The sequence below is a fragment of the Chrysemys picta genome, chromosome 1 (assembly GCF_011386835.1).
Source record: "Chrysemys picta bellii isolate R12L10 chromosome 1, ASM1138683v2, whole genome shotgun sequence".
NCBI classification, from domain to species: domain Eukaryota; kingdom Metazoa; phylum Chordata; order Testudines; family Emydidae; genus Chrysemys; species Chrysemys picta.
The window spans coordinates 312,777,993-312,794,018 of NC_088791.1; the positions used below are offsets into that span (position 1 = coordinate 312,777,993).

At 42.0% G+C, this 16,026-nt stretch overlaps 1 protein-coding gene and 1 long non-coding RNA gene across 8 annotated transcripts in view; one reads left to right on the forward strand and one right to left on the reverse strand.

The window, feature by feature from the left end:
- SGCG (sarcoglycan gamma) overlaps positions 1-16,026 on the reverse strand; it is a 174,196-nt gene that overhangs the window by 31,724 nt on the left and 126,446 nt on the right. For all 7 annotated transcript variants that reach the window (XR_010601004.1, XM_065595033.1, XM_065595020.1 and 4 more), the window contains one exon: positions 7,868-7,940. Coding sequence is in view for 6 of the 7 variants with exons in the window: in XM_065595033.1 (XP_065451105.1) it covers positions 7,868-7,940 (73 nt within the window). In the remaining variant the exon portion in view is untranslated. The remainder of the gene's footprint in view (positions 1-7,867; positions 7,941-16,026) is intronic.
- Positions 9,458-15,081, forward strand: LOC135983398 (uncharacterized). Its single transcript, XR_010601013.1, has 4 exons — positions 9,458-10,459; positions 11,171-11,316; positions 14,224-14,326; positions 14,809-15,081. It is a non-coding gene; the product is annotated as an uncharacterized LOC135983398 (long non-coding RNA).

Here is a 16,026-nt window from a genome sequence, read left to right on the forward strand (position 1 = left end):
GATAAATTGTTGGACTGGACTGATGTATGAACTAGTATGGATAAAATAGCATCACCTATCAGAAGAACAGGTCGGTCTTAACAGTGTACCTTAAAATACATAAGTATGGCAAGAACTATCTTAAGTCTGTGTGCTTAAAAGAAGAATGACATAATAAAGGGTTTTCTGAGTTATGAACCTGCAGCTCGTGCATTCTTTTATTTGAGAGTCCATTTGAGTTCTAAATAAAAGTAACAATAAGGGTTTCAGATAGTTCAGATAGAGCTTATCTGTGGTGCTCAGGGATCAGAGGGAATGGTGCAGCACAGCTAGCTAATCCCCCACTCTACTGATGAATAGGAAAGAGTTGATTCATAGGCAGACAGGTCTGGGGAATGCACATTTTCCAAGTGAGGTTTGTATGGCAGCACATTGAAGACATGATTGAGCTTCAAGGATTATGGTTAACTGAGTTATACTTAATGTAAGTGTAACCCTTCTGCCCATCAGAGTTGGCAGCAACAAGGGCCAGGTTCAGTATCTAGGGGTTCTATTTCAATAACACAATGCAAAACCGGCTTTAGCCCCGACCCAGTGACCTGGGACAATTACATACCACCCCCCTGGGTGACTCTAAGAGGCAATACTTCCCCTCTCGCAAGCACAGAGTCTGAGTGTAGCAAAAGCCTTTTAATAAAGGAGGGAAACAATGCAGCATTATGTTGGGGAAACACCACAAACAGGATTCATGACACAAACCATGAGCAAAAGACCCACCCCCAAGTAAGTTTGGCAGTGTCCTTTTCCCCTTAGGGTCTTAAGTCCAGCAACCCAACAGTCACCCCCCTCACAGTTTCTGCCCTTGGTCAGGGCAGCTCCCAGAGTTCAGAAGTTCATCTGCAGAGTTTACCTCCCAGCCTGGGTGGAAGCAGGAAGAGGTATGGGGAATCTTAATGATCCGCTGCTCAGGTTGATGGCCGATTGCCACGCCTCTCCTTGGGGTTCTGCTGCAGTCTTCCCCGCCAGCTGTGCCTCTCCACCAGCTGTCCTGCTAGCTACTCCTCTCCATCCTGCTCATCATGCCTCTCCACTAGCCATCCTGCTAGCCACTCACCAATATGTCTTCAGGTCCTCCCCCCCAGCTCTTAGTGATTTCAGCTCTTAGTAACTTCAGCTCTTTAGTGATTTCAGCTGTTAGTAGGGGAGCATCAGTGCTGGTGCACTCAGAACCAGTAGTCCAAAGTAGGCCTAATGCTTAGACCTAGATATCAGTGATTTCAGCTCTGCAGCATAAAACAAGACTCCTAATGGAGTCAAAATTAGCTCTGTTATTACACAGTAGCAAGGTCAAGGTGACATTCAGCACCCCCACACATATCTGTCCCCAGCCCCTTTCAGTTCACTGGGCTTTGGAACCCATGTCCCTTGCCTAGTGAGAGCTACTTAGTTGAGGGCGAGTTTCTCCATCATAAAATGCCAAGTACAGTTGTACTGTCCTTGATTCACATAACCAGGATAACAACACTTTATTACTCCTTCCCCAATAACAAAGAGACTGGGTATCCCACAGCAGCCAAAGTGACCATTTGGGCAAGCAGTCCCATCTTGCTAGGCAGGGTGGGTGTGCCCATGCAAACGAGATCAGCCCCTGAAGTCCTTTTCCACAGCTCACCACCTGATGTCAGGGTAGAGCTCATTCTGACTATGCTTATATCAGTAATACAACTAAAATATTCAAAGTCCTGGGGCAAATACATTTACATCTTCTTGATACTAAAACAGCATCGAGTTCTAATGACACCTTAAAAAGGCCGTAAAGCAATTTTAAACAACCTTAATCAGCTAGTCAAAAGGTACCAGTTATGATCATAACAGCTTGGTGATTTGTTTGCTATTTTTCCACCTATCTTAAATACAGAGGTCTTTTCCATCTATTTCTCCACTGTCACTCAATGCAGTAGTGTTGCAAAGGATGAGGAATAAAGATCAGAACCCAGATATGATTAAAATGGAACCTTCAGCTTCTCTTAAGACAGACAGTTGTGGTAAAGAGTGATAAGCAAAGCTATTTCAAAAGAGGTTTCTGTGATGACCTCAATTTTCCAATGTGCTGACTCTCAAGGTAATTAAAAAAGACAGAGGCCCCAGTGAATGTGATTGAATCTGGCATTTCACAGATGCTTCCAGCATAGATTTTTGAATGACTTTAATTATACTATAATGCAACATATTCTGTCATAGAGTTTTACTCTCTATTAAAGGTACTATTTGCACTACTATAGTTAAAAGTTCAGTTAGTATTTCCATTCTGAACCTTTATTTTCAGAAGTTTACAATTCTGTTGTAAATATTCATGCCCAGTTTAAATTTGTCATGCATTTTTTTAGTGAGTAAGCAAATTTTTCTTTACTGAATAGAAGACATTTTAATTTTGACATTATAAGTTATAAAAACTTACTTATAAAACCTCTGAAAGTTAGTTGTTTGTGCATTGTGTGTGTGTGTGTGTGTGTGTGTGTGTGTGTGATAGAGAGAGAGAGAGAAGTGCTAACTAACAGGCATAGGACCATAGAGTCCTAAAAATGTTTCTATATTATGATTACAAATGTATACTTACTTTGTAACCTATAAATCAATCAAGACTAACCAAAACTTCATACAAAGTAATAAAAACAAAAATAAAGACATTTACTCTCAGGCATGAAAGAAAAACTTGACCTATGTTAGCCAATACATATATGTTAGGCGTAATATCCACCACATTAATGGGTATTATGCAAAAAGTTATATTATGCATGAATGGTATGTTCTAGCACAGGTTGGGATATACCTCTACACCCAGCTGGTTTGCAAAGTGGTATCCAAAACAGAGATAAGAAAAGTATAGAACAAAACAACAAGTTAAGGAACTGTTATGAACTGGTGGGTTAGATTTTAGTGTTGAGTAAAGAGTTTTGTAGCTTGTAAAATCATACTATAAATACTAGTAGCTGAAATGTATATCTTTGATGCATACCTTCTATGGAAGGTAAACATGCTGTGTGATAAGATTTGCTTCCTGGAATGAAAGTATGTATGTCTCCTTTTAATATTGTACTGCTTTGTCTTTAGACAATAAATTTGGCTAAATCCAGTTATTTGGTCTCAAACATTGTTAAGAATGAACCGTGAGTGTAGTCAAACAAGTGACTCCACCTTTTAGTCAATACCTACTATATTTGTTAATTCATATTTAAGATGATACAGACTGCAATTCTTAATAAAGAGCCTACTAGACAGAGCTATGCGGGTAGTTTATAGTTGTCAAAAATAGGCATAGCTCAAAGTGACTGCCCCCCACCACATGACAAGTAGATAACTTGAAAACTAAAAAGTTTAATAAATATCTCTAAAATAAGAGAGAAAAAAGATTTAATTCCTCACTGGAAAGAGAGTCTGAGATTGCATCATAGATTCCATGGCAGCAGAACTTCAGGACATGTATCAAGGGGACAGTGCTTTGAGCTATCATCAGCAGGAGAAAAAAACCCAAAAACTTTTGAAGTGATAATTGAGATGACCCATAGAAGGTGTGAGGATACTTAACATGGGGAAATAGATTCAATTAGCTTAATGACCCAACCATTCCCAGTCTCTGTTCAAACCTAAGTTAATTGTACCTAATTTGCAAATTAATTGAAATTCAGCAGTCTCTCTTTGGAGTCTGTTTTTGACGGTTTTTTGTTGCAAAATTGCCACCTTCAAGTCTGTCACTGAGTGGTTAGAGAGGTTGAAGTGTTCTCCCACTGGTTTTTGAATGTTATGATTCCTGATGTCAGATTTGTGTCCATTTATTCTTTTGCGTAGAGACTGTCCGGTTTGGCCAATGTATATGGCAGAGGGGCATTGCTGACACATGATGGCATATATCACGTTGGTAGATGTGCAGGTGAACAAGCCCCTGATGGCGTGGCTGATGTGATTAGGTCCTATGATGGTGTCACTTGAATAGATATGTGGACAGAGTTGGCATCGGGCTTTGTTGCAAGGATAGGTTCCTGGGTTAGTGTTTATGTTGTATGGTGTGCGGTTGCTGGTGAATATTTGTAATAATCAAACAATGATTTTACAAATCACTCTCTCTGGTTAGCCACTATACAGCTCTCTATGTGTTTCCCTCAGAATTCTTATCTATATGTCCATAAAAACATGACTACTTCAGTTTCTGATCCTATCCCCACCCTATTACCCATTTAACTTATACAAGCATATAACTGGATTACAAAACAACGTCATTTTACTGGCTGGGAAAGGGGCTAAGCCTTCATCCTTGGGGAGGAAATACTAAGAAGAGTGCGGTGGGGGACATATTTGTTGTGAATAAATTTGTTGAGTTCTGATAGCAGCAGCCAATCACAGCAGATAGATTTACAGTAATTAAGTACAATGTGAGGGGTGATAAAATACTTCAGCATAATCATATCCTGAAGTTATTATAAAGTGTACAATTACTACATCTTAGGCTAATATACATCTATTCCCTTGGTATCTTTTAGCCTTAGATACAGACATTTTCTCAAAACAGGGAGCATCCTCAAGTTATCATTTAAAGATTCAGAGGAAAGTCCAAAACAATATCTCTTGTTAAAAACAGGGCTAGAATTTGTCTGGGAAAATATTGAAACCTCTTCAGAATATCCCGAAGGCCATTAAGAATTCATAATCTGGAAAAACAACAAGGAGTCTGGTGGCACCTTAGTCTTTAAGACTCCTTGTTGTTTTTGTAGATACAGACTAACACAGCTACCCCCTGATAATCTGGAAAAATAACTCAATGGTTAAATTTATAGGAATTTCTCAGATATCTTGATAACATGTTATGTGTACAATATACTTATAATAACACTTTGACAAATGTTCAACTCTCTGGAATACTGAGAACATTATTATTACAGTTAATAATTATGGTGATATTAAAATCTAACAAAAGCGTGGAGCTGTGTAGGTCATATAGTCTCACCTCACTTGTGAGTGTGGATATAAAAGTCTTGGACAAAGTACTGGCAGAATGCCCAGAACTGATTGCACTAAAAGTGATTCACTCTGACCAATAGGATTTACGCTCAGAAGGTCTACTTGTATGGCTCTAAGACATCTATTTAAAGGCCAATATCATATGAAAATTAGTTCTGACCGTAGATGTTAGGTAACTATCTTATTGCTGCCCATAAGGTTGGATAAGCAGACACACTGATAAACTATAAACCCTGATAAACAGCAGGGAGAACATACAGAGTAGACAACTGTTATCCTAAAAACTGAAGCATCTCACACTCCAAAAATGTGAATGCCTAGCTCAGATAAATTATGTTGAGGTTTATAAAGGATTTGTATATCTAAATGTAACAGGTGAAAAATTGTCTAAATATTACTTTAGTATTAGAAAACTAAAAATAATTTATATCATAGGAAGAGAACAATATGCCTTACAATGACAAGCTCTAAACATGAGCTGTATGTTATTTAGGGATATAAAGTATAAAAGAAGTAGAACACCAAAGTACTATAAATTATAAAAGAAAAAAGTATTGGCATCACAATGGAGAGAATGTTTGAATTCTGACTCTAACTTTGGGAGAACTAGGGCATCTGTTTCCTTCTCAAGGTAGAATTTCTCTCTCTCGGCATTTGAAAGGATAGAACTAGAACTACTTAAATGAAGAAGATTTTTGGTCTGTGTTATTGCAGTTTTTATCAGCTTTTATCTAATTTGAAAGGTGGGATTAAAAACAGGTAATGTGAACTGTAACTAGACACTCTATCTACCACTTTTCCTTCTTACTGGGGGGCGGGGAGGGGTAAAAAAAGTGAACCCACACCTCCTTTTCTTTCTCAGTGAGACTTATGAATGCAGCCACTTAATCTGGAAAGGACTCCATTTGTATTGCTTCACATTTCTAAAGCAAACAGGATAATGAAAAGACAGACACCAAGGCAGGAGTAATGGCACTGCCCTGTCTCCATTATTTATCAACAAGAAGATATGGTCTAACAAACTTGTCACTTCTTATCGAATAAATCAGTCTCTTTTGAAATTCAACACTAGGTCTACAAATCCAGGAGACTGTGTAATTGAGAAAGCCATTTGTGTCAACATTGTTTACTTTGATGCACTAAACCCTAATGACATACACAGAGAACAATGAAGGAGGTCTCAATGCATATGCTATAAATTGAAGGGTATGAACATTAAGTGCTTTGAAGTTATAACACCCTTGACACACAGGGCCCCGCATACATTTGAGGCTGATGGTTTTTCTTCAAGTCTCAGTACCTCTAATACTTGCTACACCCTTAACCACTTCATATCACATTAGCCTGTGTGACAGCCTGCAGAATATAATCATTTAACCAGAAGAACCACTAGGAGGATGAAGAGCAGAATATTAATAAATTAGACTCTAAAAAGGCATTATGATATTTGAGATGAGGGAGTAAGTGATATTTTTATAGCTTGGTCCCTACCAAGATAATCTGAACAGGAGGTACAGATTTAAATTTGGAATAACTTGATGCCAAAACAATGAATAACAAAACTTGTAGACTTTGGAACAGTTTCTGATCCCACTAACTCAATATACTGAACATGGACAACTAGTTGGGATTTTAGTCATTCCACTTGAGCACTGACAACTCAAGGTAACATTCTAGAGCTGAACCTGTGCTTTTAATTGGCATGGCCATTACCACTAAACAGGTAATACAAAGGATATGCTCATCTATGAAGGTCAGCTTTTCAGTACACTTCAAGTATCTTGAAGGCTTTTCTTCAAATTTAACTGTCCAGTTTGGAAGTTCAGCCAGTAACATGAAGAAAGACCCATGAACCCTAAAGATTTTCTCTTTTTCCCCCACACCCAAAATAGTGATCAGGGTAAAGAAGGAGCCCCAGGAATGAAACCACAGAAGAGGGAGTCCCTCCTGAAGCAGCAGACTGGAAGTTAGTGAGTGAGAGAGATAGTGTGGGTGGGGGGAGTTCTCTCTTTCTTTCCCTCGTACCCTGATCTTTGACATAGATATTTAAAAATTAAATATAAGACTATCACATGCTGAATGTAGAATGAATTTATCTCCTCACCACAATCCACACATAGGATTTACTTTGGCTAAAATACCCTAAAATTCACAGCAGTGTGTGTGAAGGAACAATATCCCAGGATTAGGGAGATCTGGAACATAATAGGTGCAGAACTCATTCAAAGTAATTTTCTCGCCAGAAGATACTCCTTAATGCTACAGAGCTGGACTTTTTTATGTTTAAGTGGCCAGTCATCCTTTCCTTGGGCTGTTTGGCTTGACTGAGAACCACCACATACATCCTTCAAAGACTGCATTTCTGCAGAGGTTTTCTATTGGCTTGTGCCAGATACCACTGTGGAGGCCATTTTTTCCCTTGTACAATATTTGGCCAAAAAAATCTTGACAACGTAACTATTGGGCGGTGATGAAGTATTTTTTTAACTTAATGCAGATAAACAACTTCTACTATACTGTAATAAAGAAAAGTGTAAATGTTACTTTAAGTGTTCCAAATAAAGTCAAGTATAAGTTTAGATGAGGGAAATTAAAAGCTTTAAAACACACCAGTGCATTACTTTAATGATAATGAATATACACCAATGATCAATCTCAGAAATTCATCTCTAAGTGAATCCTCAAAATAACAGAACATAAATAACATAAATAAGTCACAAAGTAGAACGAAAAGGGAATAATATTACCAGCAATTACTGTGAAGATTGTTGGGATGCCCTACACATTTATGTTTACCTAAAAGAAAATGTGAATATCTGTAGAAAATTATATTTTACATATAAAACATATATATTTTTTATGCAGAAGTTCTTACCTAAGCGGTTTAAAAGCCTCTGCTCTGACAAGTGGTGTCTCTACAGAGTGTTCAAAAAGGGCCCCTTCTGGCCCTGAAAGACAGGAAAATATATCATGGAAAATGTAAGAAAATTGTACACTGATTTGCACACCATTCCAGTATCATAAATTTAATTTCCATACATTAATATCAAGGCAGATATATTAAAAATATGTTTAAAGTTCTGAGTCCAATACCGGAAGAAGAAGAAAAAAGCAAAGTGAAGAGTGCAAATACAAATCCCCCAAAATGAATACAAAATCCTCTTGAAATGTACAAAGAAATTGTTGAGATAGTTACAACAGTGACCCCTTCATATTCAAATAGCTGGGTAGGATTTAAATGTGAGATTTGCATTAAAATTAATAGCAGCTGAATAACTAAAGCCCCACAAGTCTTTTGAAAATGTTTAAGTCTTATTCAATACCACAAAAAAAAAAAAAAGATATTCAGAGTTTGGACTGAAATTTCTTCTCGGGTATTGCAGCATACTGTATGGTAACCAGTAAGTAACATCACCAATTATTTAGACTTTCCTATCTTTAGACTAAATTGGTGAGTAAAGCACAGACTTTCAGCATTAAGAAAAAAGAGAGGGAAACACCAATTTTGACCATAAATTTAACCATTTAAACCTTAGTGACAGACATTTATTATAACTTGTGAATGATAATCATAAGAGTAACATGAGTTCAAGACAGTAATCCCTGAATATTAATCTCATATTTCTGCAATGCTCTAACAAAAACAATCTGGTGGCAGAGACAAAAAAGAAAGGTTACTCACCTTGTGCAGTAACTGGAGTTCTTTGAGATGTGTGCCCCTGTGGGTGCTCCACTTTAGGTGGCAGTGGGTCCTGGTGCCATTGATCGGAGATTTATGGTAGCAGTGTCTGCGCGGGTCGCACGTGTGCAGTAGGCATCTCATGGTGTCATTGGTGCCGTGTGTAGCGCATGCATGACCCAAGCTCTCCAGTTCCTTCTCTACCACAGAATCCTCACTGCGAACTCTGAAGTAGAAGGGAGGAGGACGAGTAGTGGAGCACCCACAGGGGCACACATCTTGAAGAACTCCCGTTATTGCACAAGGTGAGTAAGCTTTCCTTCTTCTTCAAATAGTGTCCCTGCGGTTGCTTCACTTTAGGTGACTGCAGAGCAGTGCTCTTCTGAGGGCTGGAGGGACTTTGGGTTCGTTTGAGTCATTGAAGTACTGTGAGGCCCACTATGGCATCAGCCTGAGTGACTCCATAGTGATTTGCGAATGTGTGGATGGAGGCCCAAATGGTCGCCTTACAGATCTCTAGTACTGGAACATTATTAAGGAATGCTATTGAGGTTGAAATGAACCTAGTAGAATATGCTCTAATGTGCTCCAGCGGTTCTGTATTCCGGATATGGTAGCATGTTTGAATGCATGTGGAAATCCATTTGGATAATCTCTGATTGGATATAGCGTTGCCTTTCAAGCGCTCGGTAGTAGAGATGCTAGCGTCCTTCTAATGTTTAGAGTGTGTAGGTCAGCTTCTGTTGGAGTACCATGAGGCTTAGGGTAGAATGTCGGTAGGTGAATAGATTGGTTCATGTGAAATGCAGAGGTTACTTTCGGTAAGAATTTAGGGTGTGGACGTAGCGTGACCTTGTCCTTGAAGAATGTTGTGCATGAAGTGTAGGGATATTAAAGAAGGTACTAACAGTGATTCCCCCAAGTGACAGTGACCCCCTCATAATTTGTCCCCCACACTTTAAAATCCAACAGTTTCACCAAGTACAAAAATCTCTTGGGTTTTCTGTTAAAACTTGTAAGCTACTGTCTGTGGAAACTATTGATTATATCTATCCTGTGAAAGATACTTTATTACTATGTAAAACTTACAAACAAGTTAATTGACTTTGTTCTTGAAGTAATTGATACAATGTAAATAAACACTATAAGCCGTTAAGTGACTTTCACTTCATTCAGCGGCTCCTAGGACAGACCTCCACCCTCTGTGATTAAAGGGCCGGGAGTCTCAAATGAATTAGCACACACCCCGAAGCTCCTAGGACAGACTCCCACCCTCTGTGATTAAAGGGCCGGGAGTCTCAAATGAATTAGCACACACCCTGAAAGTGGTGGAGACAGTAAATTAAAATATGGTTAAGATATGGAATGTATGCTGATGAATGCTTGATATACATGAATGGTTAGGGAGGTGCCAGCCTAGAAAGGGAGTATCCATCGGCCGAAGAATGTGTCAAGTGGATGACCAGAAAACCCCCGGAGGGTAAACTGGGATCCACCCCATCACCTGGAAGAATGAGAAACACAAACTTTGGACAGTTTGGAGCCACCAGGAATGTGTCCAGGAATGTACCATCTGCTGTATGAGTCAGCAACAGCAGGATCAAACAGCTCCCATAGACTAACATAGGAATTAATTCCTATAAGAATGGACTCTCAAGACTGATGACTTGGAGTCTCTGGTTCTGCTGCCAACCTCCAGGAGCATCAGGTGCATCTGACACAGACTCGGCTCCATCCTCATGACCAAGTTACCTGGCCAGTAACTTGGCATGAGCAACTTCTAGGCTGGTAACTATAACACCTATACAGAACTTGAATGAATGATTGTGTGAATGAATCTATCTCTATATATATATGTGTGTGTATAAGGAATAAGTAGTGATAGGAATAAGTAGTCAAACAACGTTGTTTACTTTTATCTTTTGCTTTACCATTATATTTACAATAAATGTGGCATCTTTGCCTTATCCCTCTTAATAAGATCCTGCTGGTTTTTATTCTATTGGTATAACAGGAGGATCTGCTATGAGCGCCCCATCTTTCTCACCCTTCTGGATGAGGTAATGGCAACCAGGAATGCTACTTTCATCAATGAGTGGAGTAATGAGCAGGTGGCTAATGGTTTGAATGATGGTCTGGTGAGGCATTTCAATACCAGGTTGAGGTCCCATGTTGGTGTAGGTCATCACACGTCTGGGTAAACATTTATTAGACCCCCCGAGAAAGCATTTTGTATTTGGGTGTGCGAACGTCAAAGTTCCATTGAACTGTCCATGGAATGCTGAAATGGCCACAAGATGGACTCTGATCAAGCTCATTGTTAAGCCAGTGCTTTTCAACTCCAATAGGTATTCTAAGATTAATGGTAGTGGTGCTGAATCACTCGTCAAGTGTCTTCCTTGACACCAGGTGGAGAACCTCTTCCGTTTATGAAGGTAGGTATTTCTCATAGTCAGTTTCCTGCTGTTTAATAACACATGTTTAACTTTTTCCGAGCAGGTTATTTCATCATGGTGGAACCATGCAGGAACCACACCTGTAGGTGGAGTATTTCCAGGTTCGGGTGAAGAGTGTGACCATTGTGTTGAGACAGCAGATCCACCCAGCGAGGGAGAGCTCGCGTGGCGCATATCCATGCATAACAAGTAAGGATACCAGGTCTAGCTGGGCCATTCAGGACTATAAGGATAATTTTGTCCCTGTCTGCTCGTATCTTGTAGCATGCGTGTAGCACGCGTGATATCACTGGTATTGGTGGAAACACATACATGAGTTGTGCCTCCCATTTGATGAGGAAAACTTCCCCTAATGACCATAGTCCCAGTCCTGCTCTTAAGCAGAACATCGCACATTTGCGATTTGTCGACAGATCGATGGTGGGAGTACTCCACTGTTTGAAGATTGAACTCAGGTACCTCTCCATTCATCTCCCATTCATGATCCTGAGAGAAATACCTGCTCAGTGTGTCTGCTGTCGCATTCTGACATCCTGGTAGGTAACACGCTGAGATGTTTACATTGTGTTGTATGCACCAATTCCAAAGTCTCATGGTTTCTGTGCATATGATGTGAGTGAATGTGAGCGAACGTGAGCGAACTCCTCTTTGCCTGTTGATGTAGAACATGCAGGCGATATCATCGGTCATAATTCAAATGGATTTGTTCCATATATGAGGTAGGAAATATCTGCGGACTGCTCAGAGCTATAGCAAATTGATGTGCAGTTGAGTCTCTCCTGGAGACCATTTGCCCTGTGTCGTGTGTTGACACATGTGAGCACACCAACCTATCAGTGAGGCATCTGTGTTGATCACTGTTTTCGAGGGTTCCTGTTGGAAAAGAATACCCATACAGACATTTTGTGGCCTTGCCCACCATTGTAATGAGTTTAGAACATTTGGTGGAACTGTGAGCTGGTTGTGTAGGTTGTATTTGCTTGGTATGTATACCGTGCTTAGCCAACCTTGTAGGCATCACATATGTAGTCTTGCATGTCATACCACGAACGTCATGGCCACCATGTGTCCTAGTAATTGTAAGACGATGCAAACCTGAACTTGAGGACTGGCTTGTACCTCTGAGATGAGGTTCGTGAGGTTTGTGAATCTGGTAAGGGGTAATGATGCCTTAGCTTCTATGGCGTTGAGGTGTGCCGTGATAAAATCTAGTTGTTGGACCGGGTTTATGGTTGATTTCTGTTCATTTATTTGTAGACCCAGCTCCCCGAATAGTGTGATAGTGGACTGAACTGCATCCATTGTGTCTTGTAGAGTTGGGCCTTTGATAAGGCAATTGTCAGGTAGGAGAAAATCATTATTCCAAAATCATTATTTGCGTAGATGTGCCACTACCACCGCTAGAGTTTTGGAGAAGACTCTTGGTGCTGTGGATAGGCTGAATGGTAGTACTCTGTATTGGAAGTGTCCTCATCCTACCATGAATCGTAGGAATTTCCTGTGAGCAGGATGAATGGTGATATGGAAATAAGCATCTTGGAGGTCGAGGGCTGAAAACCAGTCACCCCGTTGTAGCACTGGGAGTATTGTACCCAATGCGACCATCTTGAACTTTTGGGATCTGATGAACTTGTTGAGCTTCTGCAGACCCAGGATGGGTCTCCATTCCCTGCTCTTCTTCTGGGTCAGGAAGTAATGGGAGTAGAATCCCTTCACTCTGAATTGTAGGAGTACTTGTTCCACCGCATCTAGTTGTAAAAGATGATCGACTTCTTGTTGTAGTAGGTGCTCGTGAGAAGGGTCCCTGAAGAGGGACAAGGAAGGGGGTAGCGTAGGTGGGCAGAAGGTAAAGGGGATAGTGTATCCTGACTTGATAACTTCTAACAGAATTGGTCTGATGTTATTGTGGCCCAGATGTGGCAAAAGGGCCGGAGTCGATGGAAAAAAGTTGGGGATGGGTCGGGCATGAGTGCTGTTTCATGAGGAGGTCGTTCAAACCCTCAACCAACTTTTCAAAAGTGCGGTTTTGGAGGTGCTGATGTGACAGATTTCTGTTACCAATCTGCCTGAGGCATCAGGTGATCAGGCTGAGGCCACAGGATCATTTGGGGAGGAGATGACGAAACACACTAAGTGTCTAAGTTTTAAAGCTTTATTAATAAAATAATAAAATAGCAGCGGTGAGTGTTGGGCCTGCTCCCACATCACTCAAAGGAAGCAAGAAAGCGTTAGTACACCAGCCCTAACCCACTTTCATACTCACACATGCACGAACCGAGGCTGGCCAAGCCTGGGTGTAACGTAAGAAGAAAAGGGGCAGGGGTAGACAGGAGTTCTTGCCCCGTGCACGGGTCGTCCCGGGTCCGCTGTGATCTCCGCCTTGCTTTGGCTCTCGGGAGGGTTTTAAGTCCTGGGTTCCTTTGGGGGTGTTCTGTTCAGGGACCTCTGCTCCTGATGCTCTTTGTACCAGTCAAAACCGGCTTTTTGTGGTCTCCTCAACTTTCCCAAAACACACCGGCTAGACTTTGTTGTCCTCTTTGTATTCCTCCGTGCTGGCCTTTGCTTGTCTCACTCATTATGGGCTGCCTCTGCAGGTTTGTTCAGCTGCATCTTTCTTTCTCACGGCTGGTTGGTGGATTCTTTCTCGTCTTTCTCGGCAGGCAGCCAAACGTCGGCTGTGAGCTGCGGCCTTGGGCCAGAGTTGGTGCCTTATCTTCTGACTGAGCGAGCTGGAGTGTCGATTTAACCCATTCTCTGCTTTTTTCCTTCTTTCCCCTCTGGCCTCTCACTCCCTGCTAGGAAATCTTCCATTCCACACTTACACCTTTGACCTCCGCCCCTCCCCAAAATGCCTTGCGATGCTTACAACCGCGTTAGCAACATACAATGCTAATCTGCCTCCCCATGGGACCCCCTGAGGGAGGGAGTCCTTGGGCCTGTGACACTGACTGAGAAGTCAGCACCTGAGATTGAGGTGTTCGGCGGCGTTGTGATTGTTGATGCTGGTGTTGGTTATCTATGGTTGCTGTTGTTATTAACTGTTGTTTGAGGAGTCTCTAGGTCTCAGAAATGGTTGGTATCTCCTTCTCTTTGCAGGGGGGAGTGTAAATCCCCAAAGTGCGGCGCGTGGCCTGAGAGTCCTTCATTGAATGAAGCACCTCGTCCATCTTCTAGGAGAAGAGTTGTTCCCAGTCGAAAGGTAAGTGCTCTACTTTTGTCTGGAGTTTTTTTGGTATCCCTGAGGCCTGAAGCCATGAGGCTTGGCGCATTACTATGGCTGTGGCCGTCGTTCTGGCTGCCATGTCTGCTGTGTCCAATGCCGCCTGAAGGGCTGTTTTGGATATGAGCTGGCCGTTGGTGACAATGGCCTGGAATTGTGTCTGTTTTTCCTCTTGGAGCTCAGATGTGAACTGGGCAAGTTTCCCATAGTTGTCGTAGTTGTATTTGGCCAGTAGTGCTGAATAATTGGCCACTCGAAACTGAAGGATGCTGGAGGAATATACTTTGCATCCAAACAAGTCAAGTCTTTTGTGTTCTTTGTCATGGGGTGTAACCTTGAAGTGTGGCTGTTGGTTACAGTGATTTACTGCTTCGACAACTAGGGAGTTGGCAGGCAGGTGCGCAAATAGAAAGTCTGCCCCCTTGGATGGTACGTAATATTTTCTATCTGCTCTTTTGCAGGTGGGTGGAATAGAAGCAGGTGTCTGCCAGACTGTCTCTGCAGGATCCAAGATGGCCTTGTTGATGGGAAGGGCAATCTTGGAGGTAGATGTGGGTTGCAGTATTTGTACCAGCTTATGCTGGTTTGTCTTTACCTCCACTAGCAGGATGTCTTGGCTTTGCGTGACTCTCTTGAACAGCTCTTGAAACTGTTTAAAGTCATCCGCCAAGGTTGGCGGTGGGGGCATAATCGCCTCATCTGAGGAGAAAGATGAATTGTGTACAGGAGATGTGTCATGGTCGGTGCCCGTCTCTGTGTCCTCTCCTGCTTTCTGTGTCTCCAAGGTTTATGGTGTGGGAGACGCTGGGTTAGAGCGCATTTCATGTCTATGCCCTGTGGACGATCTAGAACGCTGACCCCTAGATGAGCTCCATGGTTACCAATGCACTCATTGCACTGGGAAAACCATAGGAGAGTACATCCATGCGGGTCCACACCATGGTTGGTTCATCTGGTGTCTTGGACAAATGTGGATCCACGTTGATTGGTAGGCCTTAGGTGAGGAGTGACATGGAGATAGGGGTACTGCCCCTGCATCTACTCCTCCTCATCACTGGAGAACCACGCCATGTCTTGTGGGCTGTGATCTCCTCTGGAGCCTGTGGGGGAGCCCTCGGCACCGAGTATCGGTGAATGTGGTGCCAATGAGATTTCTAAATCTCTCTGGTGAAGAAGAGACTGTGTTGGTGCCGATTTCTGAGTAGTCGGTGCTGTGGGTGCTTTCCCTTTTGTTGATGGAGTTGGTGCCGACTGGTGTTGTTGTTTAACTGCTGCCATTGGTGTTGACTTGGTGGTGTCTACCAGTGCCGACTGAGTTGTTGGTGCTGGGGGTGGAGGCATGGTGCCTGAGACACTCGGTGCCGAGTCCTGTACAGTGAGTTCGATGCAGTGGAGGAAACATGTTTTTGTTGGTGCCTCGACTCCGTTTCTTTCGCTCTGACTTCGGCGGTGCCAGAGGTGCCTGGAGCATCAAAGGTGCTCACCCGAGAGTAAGATGGCATCGGGGGTAGTGACCTTGCAGGAGACTGCCTCTGTTTTCGTGGACCTCTCTGCAGAGACGTTTGAGCCCTCTTTTATGGTTTTTCAGAGGGTTGGTCTCCTTTTCCGTCTTAAGAAATGCCTAGAGAGGCTGTTTGCTTGTCCACCTCAGGCTGCAGGGACTTCTCCATCAAGATCAT